This window comes from Hyperolius riggenbachi, chromosome 2 (genome assembly GCF_040937935.1).
Source record: "Hyperolius riggenbachi isolate aHypRig1 chromosome 2, aHypRig1.pri, whole genome shotgun sequence".
Classification (NCBI taxonomy): Eukaryota; Metazoa; Chordata; class Amphibia; order Anura; family Hyperoliidae; genus Hyperolius; species Hyperolius riggenbachi.
This window is the reverse complement of record NC_090647.1, coordinates 429,697,457-429,718,361: the sequence shown is the minus strand read 5'-3', so window position 1 is coordinate 429,718,361 and position 20,905 is coordinate 429,697,457. Positions and strand designations below refer to the sequence as shown.

The 20,905-nt window shown below is 42.4% G+C and overlaps 1 protein-coding gene across 6 annotated transcripts in view; it reads right to left on the bottom strand.

The window, feature by feature from the left end:
• Window positions 1-17,579, bottom strand: part of LOC137544537 (arylsulfatase D-like) — a 110,449-nt gene extending 92,870 nt beyond the window's left edge. For all 6 annotated transcript variants that reach the window (XM_068265628.1, XM_068265623.1, XM_068265626.1 and 3 more), the window contains exons 1-3: window positions 17,463-17,579; window positions 16,145-16,334; window positions 9,758-9,785 (exon numbers count right to left, since the gene is read on the bottom strand). In XM_068265628.1, the coding sequence (XP_068121729.1) occupies window positions 9,758-9,783 (26 nt within the window). In that variant the 5' untranslated portion in view covers window positions 9,784-9,785; window positions 16,145-16,334; window positions 17,463-17,579. The remainder of the gene's footprint in view (window positions 1-9,757; window positions 9,786-16,144; window positions 16,335-17,462) is intronic.
• Between the last annotated feature and the right edge of the window lie 3,326 nt (window positions 17,580-20,905).

Here is a 20,905-nt window from a genome sequence, read left to right as displayed (position 1 = left end):
ACAGACCGTATAATAACTTCTGATAGCATTATTTTTTACTTATCATTCCATTTCGGGCATGGTAATCAGGATAAATAAAAAAAATATTCCAGATCAAGCAAACAAAAATTTCCTGATGTCAATCAAAGGAACCAGCGAATTTGTTCTAGCAAAAACAGTTTATCAGGATCACAATAATGTTTATTACGCTCAATTTCTGATAACCTGTCAGCTCATTAATCATTCTCCTCCCTGATGCTTGGCTTTGCTGACAGATGAAATCACTGACTCGATAGGATAGAGCAATGTATTTCCTTCAGGAATGAGGCCATCACTTCTCTGCCCCTCTTGTGATTAGGTGACTGTAGGAAGAAAATTTCTCCCAGATTCGCTCCCTGGCTATCCTTATCTTTTTCCCAGATTTCTCCTGCGCCTCATCAGCTGTCCGTCCGTCCCCTCCTCACACGGCGCTGCTAACTGCGCAATTTCTGAGAGGGAGCCGTTAATATTTCTCCTGTAACGGCTCCCTGCGCACGCATCTCCCCTTATTCTCACGCTCTCAGCGCGAGCGCCCCCCTTCCTTCTCAAAACTTCGCCGCTCCCACTCCCCGCTGCGTCTCCCCGTTGCCAGGCAACATCTGAGGAGTGCACACGTCATAAGTCACATGTGCACTCCCTGCTCGCGCTCTCACCGCCGGCGTCTAAGGTTGCCCAGCAACTTGGTGGAGTGCATGCGACGATAGTTACGCGTGCACTCACTCCCTCTCCTCCTAACAGCCACAAGCTCCGCCTCATTCCTGCACGGCCATAACCTTTTGCCCTTTTCCTTAAAAAAGAAAACCTGTGTCAGCAGCATCTTGGCTGCAAGCTGCTGACCAGGTAAACAAATAAAAAAAAATCTTCCCCAGCTTTCCTATCGGCTACAATTTACTCCTTCTTTGAATATTGTAGTCCTCTACAATACAATAGTACATTCATACATCAATACCAAAGAAATTCATCCTGCATATACCTATCAGGTAATTTTCCTTGGTTGGTTCTAGTAGGCCTTTGGATTAATCCAGAATTTCCCACCTCACCTATGTCAGTGTCTGAGGACCCCTCTATAGTCAAAGCAGGGGTTACTTCTGTTTGATTTGCTCGAAGGTTTCCTTTAGAGGAATCACCTGTTTCATCGGGCCATGGAGTGGAGTCATAGTCTTTTGTGGTCACCTCAAGAGTAGAATTCGAATCATTACTCGGTGGGACCCACCACATCACAGGGATCTCTTCCTGTCCAGATCCAGCAACCACCGCAGGGGAAAATCCATCCACATCCAATAGTTCTAGCGAATCTCTTGCAACAGAATTATGTCATTTCAAAAAGAAGCGATGTATCCGCTTTATAATCCTGGACCCATCAATTTGCTGTATTTCATAAACAGGAATACCTTTATAAGGTTTTTTTATAACTAGGTAAAGGGGAAGAGGCGCCCAGAGCAGATAAAATACGTTAAAAACAAATAAAATGAAAAAAGTGAGGTGGCTTACCTCAATGAAGACAAATTCACGTATTAATAGAATTTTATTGCACTGGCAACGCGTTTCTTGGGTGCATACCCACTTCCTCAGGCCAAATAGCAGTGCCTAATAGTGCTTGTAGCCACAAATAAGGCGCCTTATTTGTGGCTACAAGCACCATTAGGCACTGCTATTTGGCCTGAGGAAGTGGGTATGCACCCAAGAAACGCGTTGCCAGTGCAATAAAATTCTATTAATACGTGAATTTGTCTTCATTGAGGTAAGCCACCTCACTTTTTTCATTTTATTTGTTTTTAACGCATTTTATCTGCTCTGGGCGCCTCTTCCCCCTTTACCTTGTGCCTTCACCCTCCTTTTGGAGGGGGATCAACCCTCTTTGACCAGTTTAGGTCATTTGAGGTTTGCTTTTTATCAAGAGTGCGACCATCACCAGCTCTGTCTGTTCACCCGAGTGGAGTTGGGGTTATACATCTCCACCTGCTTCTAGTGGTCGGTTGCCCTTCTGCAACCCACCTTTGTGAGTATAATACATTCGCATATTTTACATGCTTCTGGTACTGTGACATACTGCACCATTTGGGCTCCTGTTGTCTCTGTGTTTTCTTCCTGCAGGGTGCAATTTTTATTATCCCTACTTTTTGTCCTTTTTTATAACTATCCAGGGTTCAGGTTGCCACACTGATAGCAGCTTCCCTCTCTGATGTGCCCCTTTTCATCATAATAGAACTTTATCTCCTACTTGCAGGACAGGGAAAGTGTCTTCCCGTTCTTTTTGCTCAATCCGTTGCCTTTTCTGTACTAATTCTTGCATTTCTTTCAATTTTCTCTGATGTAATGTAACCCAAGTCTCAGGAGTGAAAGCTGGCTGTTCTTGAGAAAATCCAAACCATAAATCAATAGGTCCCATATCATCGCGGCCAAACATCATTTGATGAGGGGTAAAACCGGTACTCTCATGGATAGTGTGATTATAAATCCAAATCAATTCTTGAAGATACATTGTCCATCTCCTTTTCTTTTCTTCCTCTAAGGACCTTAATAATTGAATCAGGGTCCTATTGAATTGTTCACATGCCCTGTTTCCTTGGGGATGGTAAGGTGAGGAATGGGTTCAGTCTACCCCATAGAATTTGCACAGATTCTTTAAGAGAAAACTTTCAAAACAGGGACCTTGGTCTGAATGTATCTTTTTTGGACAGCCATATTTCTGAATTACTTCACTCCAGATACATTGAGCAGCTACTTCTGAAGTCTGATTCTTAGTGGCCACAGCTATTGCATATTTGGTAAAGTGGTCAATCATAACCAAAATATGTATCCATCAGTGGAGGTATCTACAGTTAAAAAATCCATAGCCAAAACTTCTAATGGCACAGAAGTGTTCCATTTTAATGGGACACCTTTGATTTCAGCCCCCTTGTTTATCTCACACCGCGGGCAATTTTTACAAACTTGCTCTATGAACCACCGGGAATTATTGCAGAAAAAAACAGTTTGAAACAACTGCAATGTCTTTTCAGTCCCCCAGTGTCCCAACCATTGATGAAACTGAGGTAACATTTTCATGGCTAGTTGCTGTGATAACACCACTTGTCTAGTTGGTTGTAATTGGTGTTTTAATTTAACCTCACGATACAAAATATTTCTTTGTATTTTTAATCAAGTCCACTACCTTAACAGCTTCATCAGTTCTCGATCCACTGTCTTCCGTAAATTGAGAGAGGGCTTCTTTCCAGTTTTTACCCAGATCTTAAGTTGATTGGCAATTGGGTCTCCGTCTTGCAATAAAGCCCAATTATATTCTGCTGACTGACTTTCTATCTGTTGCAGAGTTCCTTGTGTAATTTGTTTTTTTTTTTGTTTCACTGGAGTCAATTCTACCTCCTCCAATTCCAAATCGATAACAGTATCTGGCATTTCATATGGATATCTAGACAAAGAATCTGCACATGCATTGATCTTACCAGGTCGGTATTTAAAGTGACTCTGTAACAAAAATTACAACGTTTTTTCTACCATCCTACAAGTTCCTAAACCTATTCTAATGTGTTCTGGCTCACTGCAGCACTTTGTACTATCACAGTCTCTGTAATAAATCAATGTATCTTTCCCCTGTCAGACTTGTCGGCCTGTGTCTGGAAGCCTGCCAACTCTTCCGTGCTGGTCTGTTCCTCTATGCACACTCCAGTGTGTGTTTTATTTACATAAGCCAGCAGCTTCTCTGCTATCTTATCAGTGATAGAAGAGAGCTGGATAAAAATCCTCCTCTGTTAGGCTGTGAAAGTAGCTGGCTGACACATACTGAGGAATTACAAACACAGGCACAGGCAGAGCTGTCTGCAGGAAGCCTGTAATGTTCAGTGCATGAGAAGAAGGGGACAGAAGGTAAACACACAAATGATCTTTTGAGATTCAAAAGGAAAGCTGTATACAGCCTGCTTGTGTATGGATGTATTTTCTATGTGTGGACATACTGTACATCAATCTACTTCCTGTTTTGGTGGCCATTTTGTTTGTTTATAAACAAACCTTTTAAAACTGTTTTTGAGTACTTTTAATGCGGCGGGGAGCGGCGAAATTGTGACAGAGGGTAATAGGAGATGTCCCCTAACACACTGGTATGTTTACTTTTGTGCGATTTTAACAATACAGATTGCCTTTAATAGTGAAATCAAACTTAGCCAATCTAGTGACCCATCGCTGTTCTAGAGCTCCTAATTTTGCAGTTTGTAAATAAGCAATGGGATTGTTGTCAGTATTACAGTAAATTTAGCTCCCGTGAGGTATTCTGCAAATTTTTCAGTTAAGGCCCACACTACCGCTAATAATTCCAACTTAAAAGAGCTACAGTTATCCATCTTTCTCTCAAACTTTGCAAAAGCTAAAATAGGAGGATTAGTGATCTGTTCTTTTAACCATTCAAATGACTCTTGCTGTTCTGGACCCCAACAGATTACTTCCTTTCCAGATTTGGCATTGGCCCCTTTCAAAAGTAGATGCAAAGGTCCTGCATGCTGTGAAAATTTTGGAATACATTTCCGATAGTAACTAGCCATTCCTAAAAATGAACGTACCTCAGTAATAGTTCTAGGAACATTCCAGTTTTTTATAGCTTCCACTTTGCCTGGGCTAGGTTGGACCCCCTTTTTCATAATTTGATGACCCAGGTAGGAAATTTCTTCTCTAAACAAATTACACTTTTGCGGTTTGAGCTTAAAGGGACTCCGAGCTCAGAAAAAAAAGGAAAGTTGTACTCACCAGGGGCTTTTTCCAGCCCAGTGCTGGTCGGGAGGTCCCACGCCGGCGTCCTGGCTCCTCTTCTTCACCCCGCTCCGGAATGGCTGACAGGCCGCAGCCCGGGCGACACTCTCCCGAGTGTCGGGCTGCTCCTTCCGCATATGACGCGGATTACGTCACACGCCGGCCGCCTCGCGTCATCACGGCGGCCGGCGTGAAAGTACTGCGCATGCGCGCTTTGTTCGCGCATGCGCAGTACTTTCACGCCGGCCGCCGTGATGACGCGAGGCGGCCGGCGTGTGACGTAATCCGCGTCATATGCGGAAGAAGCAGCCCGACACTCGGGAGAGTGTCGCCCGGGCTGCGGCCTGCCAGCCATTCCGGAGCGGGGAGAAGGAGAGGAGCCAGGACGCCGGCGTGGGACCTCCCGACCAGCACTGGGCTGGAAAAAGCCCCTGGTGAGTACAACTTTCCTTTTTTTTCTGAGCTCGGAGTCCCTTTAAATCCGAATTTCTGCAATCGTTGGAAGACCAGTTGTAAATGCTGAAGATGTTGAGAAAATGAGGCAGAGAATACAATGATGTCATCCAAATAAATTAATAAATCTTCATAATTATAATCTCCAAGACATGCCTCCATGGCTCGCTGAAAAGTAGCAGGGGCGTTAGTAAGTCCAAATGGCATTCGCTTAAACTGATATAATCCCATAGGGGTAATGAAAGCTGTTTTTTCTTTATCACTGGGATCCATTGAGATTTGCCAATATCCACTTTGTAAATCCAGAATGGAGAAGTATTTAGCCTTTCCTAGTGTCATTAAAGAGTCATCAATACGTGGAAGAGGATAGGCATCTCTTACTGTAACAGTATTCAATTTTCTGTAATCGACACAGAAACGTAAAGTGCCATTTTTCTTCTTTACCAAAACGATAGGAGCTGCCCACGGACTTTTACTCTCCTCTACCACTCCTGCCTGGATCATGCCTTCTTTAAGCATGGTTTTAACTTCCTGGTACATAATAGGAGATAAATGTCGATATCACTCCTGAATTGGCAAACTATCTCCAGTATTAATACGATGAGTAATATTATCGGCACATCCCAGATCTATTTCTCCCCGAGAGAATACTTCCAAATTGGAATCAATAAGAGCTTGAATCTCAGCTTTCTGGTTGGCATCAAAAGAATCCCACTTCAAAAACATTGCTTGGATAATTTCTCGGGAGACTAGGTATTTTACATCTAAATCCGAAGGACAATCATCGGGTACATTTGGGTGTAAGTTTTCTTCCTTCCCAGCTGATACTATTTCAATGGGATAGATTCTAGCCATTAAAATACCAGCGGGTAACTCCAATTCTTCAGGTTTCCAATTCATAACTCTTACAGGTAGAGTTCCTTTCTGGATTACTGCAGTAGTTCGGGCAACTAAAACCCCTATTTTATTGTCAACCGGTTCTATCATCACCGTGACTCCCATAGTTGGTTGATGGGTTCCTACTGGTAAATTGAGCAACACTTCTGACCGGGCCGGGATTTTTATGTCCTGTTTATATGGTGATCGAATAACCCCTAAATCCCCTTGCCAGTTTGCCACATGTCTTTGAGCCTTGCCCATTTTGTCAGCTGTTGATATACTTTCCGGTCCTATTGCGACTTTGGAAGAGCAACTTGCCCCTTGCCATAATAGTGATTGAATAGTTGAAGATTTAAATCTTTTAAGATATTCATTCCCAGAATAACCGGTTCAGCTGATTTTCCCCCATTTTTGATGATCAAAATTCCCCGTTTGGGCAATTGAGCTCCTTCAATCTTCAAAGACATCCAAGTTATTCCACTAACTGTCACTGGCAAGTGGTTAGCAGCAGTTAAAGATACCCAGGACTGTTGCATATCTGTTTTTTTTCTCAGGGTAATTTTCAAGGAAAAATTCCTCTTCCATAGTGGTGACTTGTAACCCAGTATCCATTAAACAGTTCACCCACTTATCTTCCATTAAGACACAAATCTTTGGACAATACCCAACTACATTTTGATTCTCTTCATCTTCAGGGGTCTTCGCAGTTCTTCCCACCGTGTGACCCTCCACTGCAGGATACTCTAGTTTAAATAAGGGCGCCTCTCCAACTGCCTACGGTCAGTACAATTTCTAGCCATGTGTACTGAATTACCCAGGGTCTATTCCCTCTTTACACTAAGAAAAATTGTTGGAATTGGTATTAAATAATGATTAGAATAGTACTATTCAAGAATTAATTCTAAATAATTATCACTAAGTTTACCAATTAATTCCTATTTGATAATAATGCAACGGGTTACCTGAATTGTTCAACCAAAGTAATAAATAAATGGAGAATTAACTGTAATAAATTAATTGGTGAAATGAATAGATAAATAAATAAATTAAATAAATAAATTAATTAAATAAATATTTCAATACATTAGTGAATTAAATAGATAGAGTAATAAATTAGTGAGATAAATAGATAAATTAATAAGTTAGTGAAATAAATAGTTAGTGAATTAATAGGTTAAATAAATAATTAAGTAAATAAATAAACCAGTGAACTAATATAAATAACTTGATAAACGATAAAAAAAATCAATAATCAATAAATATCAGCGTAAACAAGTCTCTCTCTTTTTCTAAAATAAAAATGTATGTCGATTTCTTCTCCGACTGGGAACTACTTCCAGACACGACTTAGCGAAGAGAGTAATAATAATAAAAAAATAGAGAACAGAATAAAAAAAAAATAGTATTCCAGTAAAAAAAAACCAACACAGATGCCTTCTAGGTTAACGCTAATCTTTTCTTCTCCTTGCAGATTAATCCGGTGGCACCTTACAGTCTTTTCACAGGTAATTAAAACAAACTTGCAATTATACTGATAATTCCTTTTAAAATTAATTTCTCCTGCTTCTTCTTTTCAGGTCGCAGAAAAAAAAACAGCTTCAACTTTCCAAAACCAAGGTAAGTAATATTCCAAGATAGACTGTTCACTTAAACAGGGTTTACCACTTTAAATAGTAATGAACTCCAATGCAGATATATATATATATATATATATATATATTTACTGTTATAGCCAGCGGCTGAGGAAGTATTATACTGACACAAAAACAGGGACACAGCTGGAGAATCCCTTTTCTTTTTAGAAATGACCCAGGATTTACAGGATATGCTCTGGGTTAAACAGTTCTTCAGAGCATTAATATGGGGACAATAAGCTTAGAAACAGGAAACCTGAGGGAAATCATTCTATTGAACTGACACTGGAACTTATACAGAGAATGCAGACCGTATAATAACGTCTGATAGCATTATTCTTTACTTATCATTCCATTCCGGGCATGGGTAATCAGGATAAATAAAAAAAATATTCCAGATCAAGCAAACAAAAATTTCCTGATGTCAAAGGAACCAGCGAATTCGTTCTAGCAAAAACAGTTTATCAGGATCACAATAATGTTTCTTATGCTCAATTTCTGATAACCTGTCAGCTCATTAATCATTCTCCTCCCTGATGCTTGGCTTTGCTGACAGATGAAATCACTGACTCGTTAGGATAGAGCAATGTATTTCCTTCAGGAATGAGGCAATCACTTCTCTGCCCCTCTTGTGATTAGGTGACTGTAGGAAGAAAATTTCTCCCAGATTCGCTCCCTGGCTATCCTTATCTTTTCCCCAGATTTCTACTGTGCCTCATCAGCTGTCCGTCCGTCCCCTCCTCACACGCCGCTGCTAACTGCGCAATTTCTGAGAGGGAGGCATTAATATCTTTCCTGTAACGGTTCCCTGCGCGCGCATCTCCCCTTATCCTCGTGCTCTCAGCGCGAGCGCCCCCCTTCCTTCTCGAAACTTCGCCGCGCTCACTCCCCGCTGCGCGTCCCCGTTGCCAGGCAACATGTGAGGAGTGGGCACATCATGAATCACGTGCGCACTCCCTGCTTGCGCTCTCACTGCCGGCGTCTAAGGTTGCCCAGCAACTTGGAGGAGTGCACGCGACAATAGTTACGCGTGCACTCACTCCCTCTCCTCCTAACAGCCACAAGCTCCTCCTCATTCCTGCGCAGCCATAACCTCTGTGGGCAAGATGCCCTTTTCTTTAAAAAAGAAAACCTGTGTCAGCAGCATCTTGGCTGCAAGCTGCTGACCAGGTAAACAAATTAAAAAAAAGTCTTTCCCAGCTTTCCTATCGGCTACACCTGTCACACCGGCCGGCGTGATGACGCGTTGCGACCGGCCTGATGACGACGAGCGTCAGGATCCAGGAAGAGTCGCCCGACACCAGGCCCGGGTGTTGCCGGTAATGGGAGCTGCTGGTGGGACACGGAGAGAAGCCAGAAGGACGCCGGTGGACCTTGCGGCCTACGGTGGGCTGGAGGAACCCCTAGATATGTGAAATTTTTGAATTTAGGTTACTGCTCTGTGTCCCTTTAACCATCACCCTACACCTAAACTTAAACGCCCCCATGCCTAACCTTAACAAACAAAACAAAACAAACACAGAATATTTATATCGCGCTTTTCTCCTGGTGGACTCAAAGCGCCAGAGCTGCAGTCACTAGGACACGCTCTATAGGCAGTAGCAGTGTTAGGGAGTCTTGCCCAAGGCCTCCTACTGAATAGGTGCTGGCTTACTGAACAAGCAGAGCCGAGATTCGAACCCAGGTCTCCTGTGTCAGAGGCAGAACCCTTAACCATTACACTATACAGCCACCTTAACCATGCCCCACGCCCCAACCATGCCCCACGCCTAACCTTAAAGACTGTCAACTGCCAATCCACCGCTAATACGATTATGTTTGGGTGCCGCCATAGGTGCTATTATAAATAGCGGCTATAGTGGGGAATGTATTTATTGGGCACCCAAATTTCACACTATAGCCGCTATTAATAATGGCACCTACGGTGGCTCCCAAACTTCCTGTTTCAACCATGTATACTACCAGTTTATCTAGAGGTCCACAACATTGAGTATACAGCATAATTCTTCAGTGATTATGTAAGTACTTACCACTGGATAGTTCCCACAGACATCATTTCTGGGGGGGAAAAAAAAGAAAGAATATATATATACATATATATATATATATATATATATATATATATATATATATACACATAAATAAATATAAACATACTATCATACTCTAATATACTCTACAAACAAACAGTACTTTCTATGTGTTAGCAGCGCTACTACGTTTTTATCTTATTAATTAAAAGTTACATTTTATTTTTATTTTTCCTCTTTCAAGGCTAATCTGGGTTTAAATATTTAAATCAGGTGTGTGTGTTAAATTTATAAAAATGCAATCTGGACTAACAGAAGAAAAAAATCTAAATCAAATCAATAATTGGTGTGACTACTAGTGATTGCCTGCAGTTCACATCGGATATTAGCTGTTTGCATTTGCCTCAAACTTTCGCATACACCCCATACTTTAACATGAAGCCATACTTTGACCCTTCACCCTTAAAGAGACTCTGTAACAAAATGTTCAGCCTTATTTCTTCTATCCTATAAGTTCCTATACCTGTTCTAATGTGGTCTGGATTACTGCAGCCTTTTCCAGTTGCATTGTCTCTGTATTATATCTTATCTTCTTTCCTTTGTCAGGCTTTGTCAACATAGAGAAGAATGCACTGCTCTGCTGTGATAGGGAGAAGTTATGCATGCCCTCTGCATGCCCCCTTCAGGCTCTGTGGGTGTGTTTTGTTTTTCTTTCACAGGCAGGTCTCTGCTCTCAGTTTCAGCTTGTCATGCTGAGAAACTGTGTGAATCCCTGACAGGAGTGCAGACAATTTACTTTGTAATAAAAACTTGTGGTATACTGTAACATGATATTTATATACACATACAGTACATAACTTCCTGGTTAGCGGCCATGTTTTTTGTTTGTAAACACTGCCTAAAACTGGCGATTAGAGGCCAGGATTACGGCAAGGAGCGATGAAAACGGCAAAGAGGGATCCAGGCGATCACAGTGACTCAATTGGAATGTTTTTTATTGTACAAATCAGACAGTACTGATTCTCTTTAAAGGGAACCTAAACCAAACATAAAAAAGTTTCACTTACCTGTGGCTTCTACCAGTCCCCTGCAGCCACTCTGTGCCCACACTGTCACAGAATGATTCTCTGGTCCCTTGCACTGACTGAGTTTTGTTTTCGAGCAACTGGCCAGTAGATGGCCACTGCGCCTGCACGGCCCTTGCCACACGCATCCTCGTTAATGCTCCTGCAGCCGGGAGGTACCTGTGCATGCGCAGTATGAGAAAATTTCATACTGCGTAGGCACAGATCGCTCCCGGCGGTGGGAGGGTAAAAGGAGAGGCCATGCAGGCGCAGTGGCCATCGACTGGCCAGCTGCTCGAAAACGAAACTCAGCCGCTGCGGGAGATCGGAGGATCGTTCCATGACAGTGAGGACAAAGGGCAGCTGTAGGGAAGTGAAACTCTTTTTTTGTGTTTGGTTTAGATTCCCTTTAAGTCAGGTGGAACAGCAAAGCCAATTAAGCATTTTTACCACACGGGCCACACCTGACATGGTCACACTTTAAAAATTAGGCAAGTAAACACGGCAACCTAAAGAACTTAACCACTTGACCACTGAGGGGTTTTAATAAAAAAAAAAAAATCAAAATATGATTTTTCGCGTCTACACATTAACCACTACATTAACTGCTACAGGACATTTTAGTGTGTCACTCGCTCCTGCCACCGCTGTGCGCGCGTGGTCCTACCCCCTGGCGGCTCATATTCGTGGGGACATGTAGAACCATCATTGAGGAAAGGGAACGAGCATTCCCCTATCCAATCACAATGCTTGGAATTAATTGACATGACCCCGATAAGGGGCCATGTCCATTCATAAAACAGGAAGAAGGTGAAAGTGTGGAATACCGCTGCACTATACAGGAAAGGACCGTGCTGGATCACAGGCTGCCAGGCCAAACATAGGTATGCAATGAAGTAGCTAGATCCGCACTTGGTCTCAAACTCGAAATCGTTTATTCAGGACATATCCCAGAACAGTAAAGCAGCATCTGCTGTTGACGTGTTTCGGACTCGCAGGTCCTTACTCATAGCAATCTTTACAGCTTTCTGCATGAAATTTAAAAGGGATGGTGTCAGCCAAGGGAGGGACTAGGGAGGGAAATCACCGGGGCAAGACCCCCATCCAGTTGACACCCCCTGTACATTAGAAAAATATATAAAACAAATTTAAAATCATACATAAGTAGAAAACAGGGAGCAAGCAGCCCTAGTGAAATTGTGTCCTTAAAGTTAACCTCCGGACTAAAAATCTACTCAGCAGCACTGAAAAGACTTGGTGTTTCTTTAACATTTTCACTGCATCAAAACTTTGTTTTTCTTACCAAAGCATCATTTTTAGCTGCATTTTTAGCTAAGCTCCACCCATCAAAGAAAACTGCCCAGGATTTTTTTCCTGATGCTGTGCAAAGCATGATGGGATTTCCTGTGTTGTTATTCATGTTGCCTAGCAACTGGGAGAGGTGATCATGCTATTGTATTTATTTATAATGCGCCAACATATTATGCAGCGCTGAAATCACAAACATTTGCTGGACGCGGAATCAGCCTCCTTGCCGCCAGTACACGCTTTTCCGCGTTTTATCACACGCATACTATAAAGAACATCTGTTACAGGTTACAAGATAAATGACATTCTTTGTATTACAGTTAATGAAATGTCTCATAGGGAAAGTACGACAATTGTTTAGGGACTCTACATTATGTGCTCGTTTGTGAAAGGCACAATAATGACAAGAGGGGACTCCACATCTGTATGATCCCTGGGTAGAAAGCCAGGTGGTAGAATTAGGGGAGGAGGAATCAAAGAGGCTAGGGGACAATAGGCTACCTAGAGTGGGCGCACGTCTGCTGGCATATCTAACGCCACCTCAGAGAAAAGGCCGGAGATCCATGTCACCCTCCAAAACTGGTAAACATCTGTCAATTATACGTTTAATGTCCTAGAATTCAGTGCTAAAGGTAGTGACAAAGACGGGCTTCTCCCCAGAGGTGTGCGCAGAAGCAGTACTTCGTACCAATTGGGTTCCTGGACATGGAGCAGGCTCATCGCCTGCCCCTCTCGATAGTCCATCTAGGATACCCTCTTTATAGCAGGCGACATTCCACCAAAGCAAACTCCCATTTTAAATCTTCTTCACTGTAGCAGTTCTGCTGCGTTCTAATGAACTCCCAGACAGGAACCGTTCGAATGGTGTGGGCAGGATGACAACTTCTAGCCTGTAAGGTGGAGTTGTCTGCACATGGTTTCCTATAGGTACTCGAGCGTATAGTGCCAGAGATCATGTGGCCACTAAGAGTAAGGTCAAGGTAGTCTATAGATGACCTCTGCCATGAATGAGTAAACTGAAGGTTACACTGGTTGTCATTGAGGCATTTCATGAAAGGAGCCACCTCCTCTGACCCACCCCTCCAGACACCCAAAATGTCGTCTATATACCTCCCATACCACGCAACATGAGTCAGACGGTGCCCACCACCCCCAAAAACGTGGATCTCCTCCCACCACCTCCTACCATATAGAGGTTTGCCAATGATGGAGAAAACTTAGCTCCCATTGAGGCTAAGAGGTAGAAGACACCGTCAAACACAAAATAGTTGCGGGTCAGGGGACATTCCACTACAGTACAGATAAAAATACGGAGGTCAGAGGAGTAGTCTGTATATTTTCCTAGATGGTATTGGCGGGCTGTCAACGCTAGATGATGTCTGATACAGGAGTACAGAGACTTCACGTCAATCATGAGCCAACTGTAGCCCTGTTTCTTACCTAAGAGAGGAGGGGACCTACAGGCTATGATCCGCAAAAGAGAAGCGTTATGGATATTCCGTTTGGGGACCAAAGCACCTCATGGGTGGGATCTGGCTTTAGTCACAGATTAATAATTTTATGTCTATTCGAACAATAGCAATAATCAATTGTATCCTGTATTTATGTTTTTTAGTTTGCATATATTTAAGGACACAATTTCACTAGTGCTGCTTGCTCCCTGTTTTCTACTTTTGTATGATTTTAAATTTGTTTTATATATTTTTCTAATGTACAGGGGGTGTCAACTGGATGGGGGTCTTGCCCCGGTGATTCCCCTCCTCTTTGGGTGGGCGGGCTAGTCACTCCCTTGGCTGACACATCCCTTTTAAATATCATGCAGAAAGCTGTAAAGATTGCTATGAATAAGGACCTGCGAGTCTGAAACATGTCAGCAGATGCTGCTTTACTGTGCTGGGATATGTCCTGAATAAACGATTTCGAGTTTGAGACCAAGTGCGGATCTAGCTACTTCATTGCATAAAACAGGAAGAAGTATGAAGATAATAAAATGTAAAGAAAAAAAAGTGAACACTTCCTGTAAAACAGTATAGTGTTTGCAGCAACATCTGGTGGCCAAAAAGTAAAATGACACACATACACCTTACATTTCAATTAAAAATGAATCACTTCAACTTCTAAAAGTTTACCTACCCAACACTTGTAAAAAAAAATAAAAAAAATAAAACCAGTTAAAAAAAAATACGTAGTTGCCTTAGGGACTCAGCTTTTTTATTATGTATTTTATAAGGGAATTATCCTGTTATTTTACTACATAATGGCTTGTAATTATAGTCCGGACACAAAAAAAAATCCAGAAAAATTACACTTATATTTCCAAATAATATATTGTCGCCATGTGATATGGACATCATTTAAATGGTATAATAACCGGGACAAATGGGCAAATAAAATACATGGGTTTTAATTATGGTAGCATGTTTTAGTTTATGAATTATAATGACTAAAAACTGAGAAATAATGTTTTTTTTTTCAATTTTTGTTCATATTAATCCTGTTAAAATCCCAGAATGAGGCCTACAAAGAAAAGGACAAAGTACCTACAGTGAAATATGGTGGAGGTTTAATTATGTTTTGGGGTTGTTTTGCTGCCTCTGGCGCTCGGTGCCTTGAATGTGTGCAAGGCATCATGAAATCTGAGGGTTACCAAATGATTTTGGGTCGCACTGTAGAGCCCAGTGTCAGAAAGCTTGGTTTGCTTCCGAGATCTTTAGTCTTCCCGAAGGACAATGACCCCAAACATACGTCAAAAAGCACCCAGAAATAGATGGCAACAAAGCACTGGATAGTTCTGAAGTGGCCAGCAATGAGTCCAGATCTAAATCCCATTGAACACCTGTGGAGAGAGATCTTAAAATTGCTGTTGGGGAAAGGCGCTAAGAGAGACCCGCAGCAGTTTGCAAAGTAAGAGTGGTCCAAAATTCTGAGTGAGAGATGTAAGAAGCTTATTGATGGTTACAGGAAGCAACTGATTTCAGTTATTTTTTCCATAGGGTGTGCAACCAAATATTAAGTTAAGGGTGCTAATAATTTTGTTCAGCCCATTTTTGGAGTTTTGTGTGGCATTACATCCAATTTGCTTTTTTTCCTCCCATTTTTTGTTTTGTTTCAATACACACCAAGGTAATAAACATGTGTATAGCAAAACATGTGTGCAGTACTTTTCTGTGAGAAATACTTTATTTTCTGGAAACATTTCTGGGGTGCCAACAATTTCGTCCATGACTGTATCTGGAAGCCCCCTTTAATTAGAAGGTAATCCTGGAAAAATCAGCCTTAAGGGCTGGTTCACACTGCAAGAGCTTTTTAAGTGGTAGTGATTTTGAAAGCTCTTGCTAATGCAATGCTATGGGGGATTTTTACAAAATCACATTGCTCCAGTGAGAACACACACATAGGATAACAGCATGAGCTTTTAGAAATCACGAGCGCTTAGAAAAGCTCTTGTAGTGTGAATTAGCCCTAAACTAGATGAGTTAAATTCATACTTACCTTCAGGCCATAGGCTCCCTTGCTGTCTCCCTGGGCTGCCCTAATCGTCTGCTGGCCTGGTAAGCTTGATCAGTGTTGCGCATGCATGGCCCGCCGTGTGTGTGCCCCCGTTGCATGGGAGCTTTCTTGCCTGCAAAGTAGTACCCAAGTTGTGCTCCTATGGCATTCTGATGCTGCACAGGCAGTCCACAGACACTTGGCAAAAGTATCTTTGAATTAGCCATTGGGCATTAAACACTGACCAAGTGGATTCTTAAATAGGAAGGAATCCCACTGGACAGTAAATAGACCAATAGGAAACTCCAGGAGAAAATTCAGAAAATTCATAGATGCTTTTGCCAGGGTTTCTTGTACTGCCATGATTGGAAAAAATAAAGCATCTTTGAGTCTGCTGCCAGAGCTTTCCTTTAGTTCTTTGATCTAAGCAATAGGAATCATCCTCTGGGTTGATCCTCTTTGGTGCAATCAATAGACCAATGGGGAGTCCCTGTAGGAGAGTTAAATATCATTTTTCCAGGGTTACCTTATTCCTGGTGCCGGCGAAGGTACGTGTTGGAAGAGGGGGAGGACTGGCAGAGTTGTGTTGAGGAAGGGCAGAGTTGAGAGTGCCCAGCAGAAATGTTGAAGTGGTGGGGGTGTCCAGAAGAGTTGCGGCAGTGTCGGGGGGCCCAGTAGTAGTAGTAGAGGTACATCAGCAAGTGTCTGCAATCAAGCTATAAGAAAAGAATAACAAAAGAACAGAAAAAAAATGAAAGCAGGGGAAATAAGATTATAAATGCAAATGCCTGAAGAAGATCAAGAAGAAGATAGAAGTATACAAAAGACTATATTGTCTCAAGACAGAAGAATATATACGTAAAAAAAGACCTGTCATTTTTCAATTATTTTAATAAAAAAACTTTACATTTAACACTTTTTTTTTCAAAAAAAAAAAAGTATGGGATTAAAAATGAAACAGTAAATTTGGTAGCGATTCACGGCCTAGGAATCTGGAAACTGCAACAAAATAGCAGCGGTGGAGTTCATGCAGGGCTGTGGAGTTGGTACAAAAATCATCCGACTCCAACTCTGACTCCTCAGTTTATGAAACCACCTACTCCGACCCCAAGTACCCAAATTGTCTCAGACTCCTCGACTCTGTAGCCCAGAGTTCATGGACGGCATTGGAGCACATTCTGCTCAGCTGGGAGCAGTAGTGCACTGGAGAACGCCAGGCTTTTTAACTATCGGGCTGGGGGGGGGGGTTGAATATTAGCACCTGGCAGTGTCGTAGCTAAAGTGCTATGGGCCACAGTGCGAGTTTTACAATTCCACCCCCCCTTCCCCCCAAGCACTCTTTACGTAACAATTCATACAGCGCACCAAAACCTTCCAAGGACAACCACAGTATCAGATGTGCACGAAGGGGATGGGGAACAGTTTGGTCATGATTACTACTATTCAAAGCGCCTATAGAAGTGATTATTACCATCACAGGACCAATAGAGAGCTAATACTGTGGTTGAGGGGGGGTCACTCGGGGCCCCTCTGGCCCAAGTGCAGTCAAGACCTCTGCAACCCCTATTGCTACGCCATTGGCACCTGGTTATACTAACAATAAAAGGTGTCCTGAAGCTGATGGATAATAGAACTAAGTTTCTATCTTCTTTTCAGCATGACTCCAACATAATGTACATGCTTAATTTTAGCTACTTAGAATGCATATGACATTTCTTACATATCTGCAAAACAAACTTTCAACTGCAGCTTTATCGACTGTATTAGAGGCATGCAGCATGCACACATTATACAGTCAAAACAAGTATGCTGACACGCACATTCTAATCTGCTGTAATACTTACTAGACACCCCCACTCTGCTGTGTTCTATCTTGTAGCAACATGCCTGAAAGCTGTCTAAGTCGTTTTCAGTACTACAGAGATATGTCTAGCTGTGTGAAATGAATACTTCCTTGAAAATTTTCCTTCATTTCCTTTATATTACGATGCAGGGCTTCCATTGGCTCATTGCCCAGAACAGCTGACCAATGTGCAGAGCCGTTTCTTTCTGTGTGCGTGTGTTATTTCATCCAAGCAAAAGTTAGTAGCTGTTTGAGAACAAAGTACAAGTGGTATTTATACATGACACATTAACATGAGGTTAAAGTGAACCTCCGGAGTAAAAATCAACTCAGCAGAACTGAAAAGGCTTGGTGTTTCTTTAACAGTTTCACAGCATCAGAACTTTGTTTTTCTTACCAAAGCATCATTTTTAGCTGCATTTTTACCTAAGCTCCGCCCATCACAAAAAAAGCCCGGCCTTTTTTTCCCTGGTGCTGTGCAGAGCATGATGGGATTTCCGATGTTGTTATTCACGTTTCCTAGCAACTGGGAGAAGTGCTCAGGACACAGGACAGTTGGAACTATGTCTCATGCTCCCTGTCACCAAAAAGATGGCTGCCATCATGAAATCAAACATTTGCCTGTTCTTTTAAAACAGGGTGGGTAAGCGATTATATTACCTATCTATTTTAATTAACATAACTAATGTAACTTAATGACAGTATGTTTGTTTAGGCTGGAGTTCCTCTTTAAGGGCTGGTTTACACTGAATCATGAAAAACTGATGAATTTCAACTGATCAATTATTCTGCAGCAGTGCGTTGTGAAAAATCTTCACTTATAATGCATAGATGTGAACTGACCCATACAGAAATATGAACATTTCCCTCTCCTGGGCTGCACATCAGTTGTTTATTCAGCTATAACTGACAGTAAACCAGCCTTAAGGCTGTGTAAATGTGTACATTTTCGGTCCAGCCCAGTCCTGTCCTCTCAGTTTTGCATCAGTTTTACCTAACAGGATTGGAACTGTACACCTTTTATGTGTGAACACACCCATAGAAAACTGATACAAAATGTGCAGGACAAGACTGGACTGGACATGTACACCTGTGTGAGCCAAGCCATAAAAAACTCATACAAAACTGATGCAAAACTAACAAGACAGGACAGGAATGGATTGGAAATGTACAAATTAATGTGTTAACCAAGACATAGAAAACGCATACAAAAATGATGCTGTCAACCTGACAGTACAGGAATGGATACCTTTTATGTGTGAAGCTAGTCTCAACCAACCAGCACCAGGATGGGATTTATTATAAGTTGCGTGCCTACAGTTGCTTTATGTGGCAGAGGCGGCTCCTCTCCCTTCCCAATTGTCCCCTCTCTCAGCAGAGCTGGAGGGCGATGTCACTCACCACCTGAGTCCGGCAGCTGCAGGCACGTAGTCAGGGCTGGAGATCCAAGGTTTAATCTGTGCCTCCTGTGAAAGTGAGAGTAGCATGGTGGGCGGTGTGGGTATTGTATGCTCCTCCCTCGCCTTTTTAGCACCTGAAGAAGCTTTTAGTGAAACCGGTCGGGCATGGCGGACTGATGGTTGGACTGTGTCCTGCAATTTGATAAGCTGTATTCATCATTTGGGTCCCTGTCACAAGGGCCCACATGTGAGTTGATGTTGTAATTTTATGGTGCTTTTATAGTTTTATAATAAATTAAGAATCAACTGCTACACTTAGAGGCAATTTTTGTCTTTTATGTATTTTCGCCACTGACATACTTATGGAGTGGTTTTAATTATCCACCATAGAATGGAGATTAAGCAGGAGAAGAACCCACTGCTGATCCATTTATACGTGACTGGACCCTGTAATTAACCCTCCTGGCGGTCTATTAAAAACCGCCAGGGGGCAGCGCAGCCGTTTTTTTTATTTATTTTTTTTTAAAATCATGTAGCGAGCCTAGGGCTCGCTACATGATAGCCGCTGCTCAGCGGCATCCCCCCAGCCCCGCCGATCACCTCCGGCGATAGGCGATCAGGAAATCCCGTTCAAAGAACGGGATTTCCTGGAGGGCTTCCCCCGTCGCCATGGCGACGGGGCGGGATGACATCACCGATGTCATGACGTCTAAGGGAGTCCCGATCCACCCCTTGCCGCTGCCTGGCGCTGATAGGCCAGGCAGCGCAGGGGTCTAGGGGGGGGGCTGTTTTGCGACGCGGATTGCGGCGATCGAGCGCGGAGCGGCGGCGATCGAAGTGCTGACGCAGCTAGCAAAGTGCTAGATGCGTTCAGCAAAAAAAAAATTACTCAAATCGGCCCAGCAGGGCCTGAGAAAACCTCCTGCTCGGCTAACCCCGAACTACGTTCGGGGTTACCGCCAGGAAGGTTAAGGTCCACGCAGTTTGGTAAGTGCGTCTTTAATTATTTTGGTGTGGTGGTGGAACTACAAGGTCTGTGCTGAAGTTTATAGATTGTATATGAAGAAAGTGTACTGAAGCAGGGAACTGACAGCAGCGATCTCTATGTGGTTCTAGCAATTGGAAGTGCCGATATAACAAGGATACAATATAATGTTGCACCTATAGCTGGATAACTATACTGGGGACATTTATACCTGGCTACCTATATTGCGGCACCTATACTGTGGCACCTATACCTGGGTAACCTATACTGGGACACCTATACTTGGCTAACCTATAATGGGGTAACTATGCCTGGCTAACCTATACTCACCATTAGGGATGGCCCTGTCTAGAAGAACTCGTGGAGAAGCATGTGATCAGTTATATCAGCTGATAGATTTGTAAGGCTCTGATTTGCTGCTCATGATCATGTGTTAAACCAGGAAGTCATCACAGCAAATCAGAACCTTACAAATCTATCAGCTGACAAAACTGATCACATGCTTCTCCATGAGTTCTCCTAGGTTGGGCCATCTCTACTCACCATTGGCATGCTGATCCCTCGTCATGTATCTCCGATAGCTTCCCCAGTGTCCTCTTCCATGTCCTTCGGCGGATTTGCTTCTCCCTTGGCAATTACATGTTCCCCGGCGATTGGGGTTGATGATGCCAGGGCCACGCAGTGTCATCAACATCTGGTGGCAAACTATTTTTTTTTTTTTATTGAATTCAATATAATAACTTGTATTGAATTCAATATTAACCACTTCAACCCAATAGGGTTTTTTACCCTAACGGACAAGAGTGATTTTCACCTTTCAGTGCTCATCCCTTTCATTTGCCAATAGCTTAATCACCACTAATCACAATGAAATGATCTATATCTTGTTTTTTTCACCACCAAGTTTTTGGGGGGTTGATATTTGTTTTTAGTAATTACTTTATTTTCTATGCATTTTAAAGGGAAAAACAAGGAAAAAATGAAAAAATACACTACTTCTCCAATTTCATCCCCTATAGTTTTATTATAAACACTGTTACTGTACATAAAACCCACACA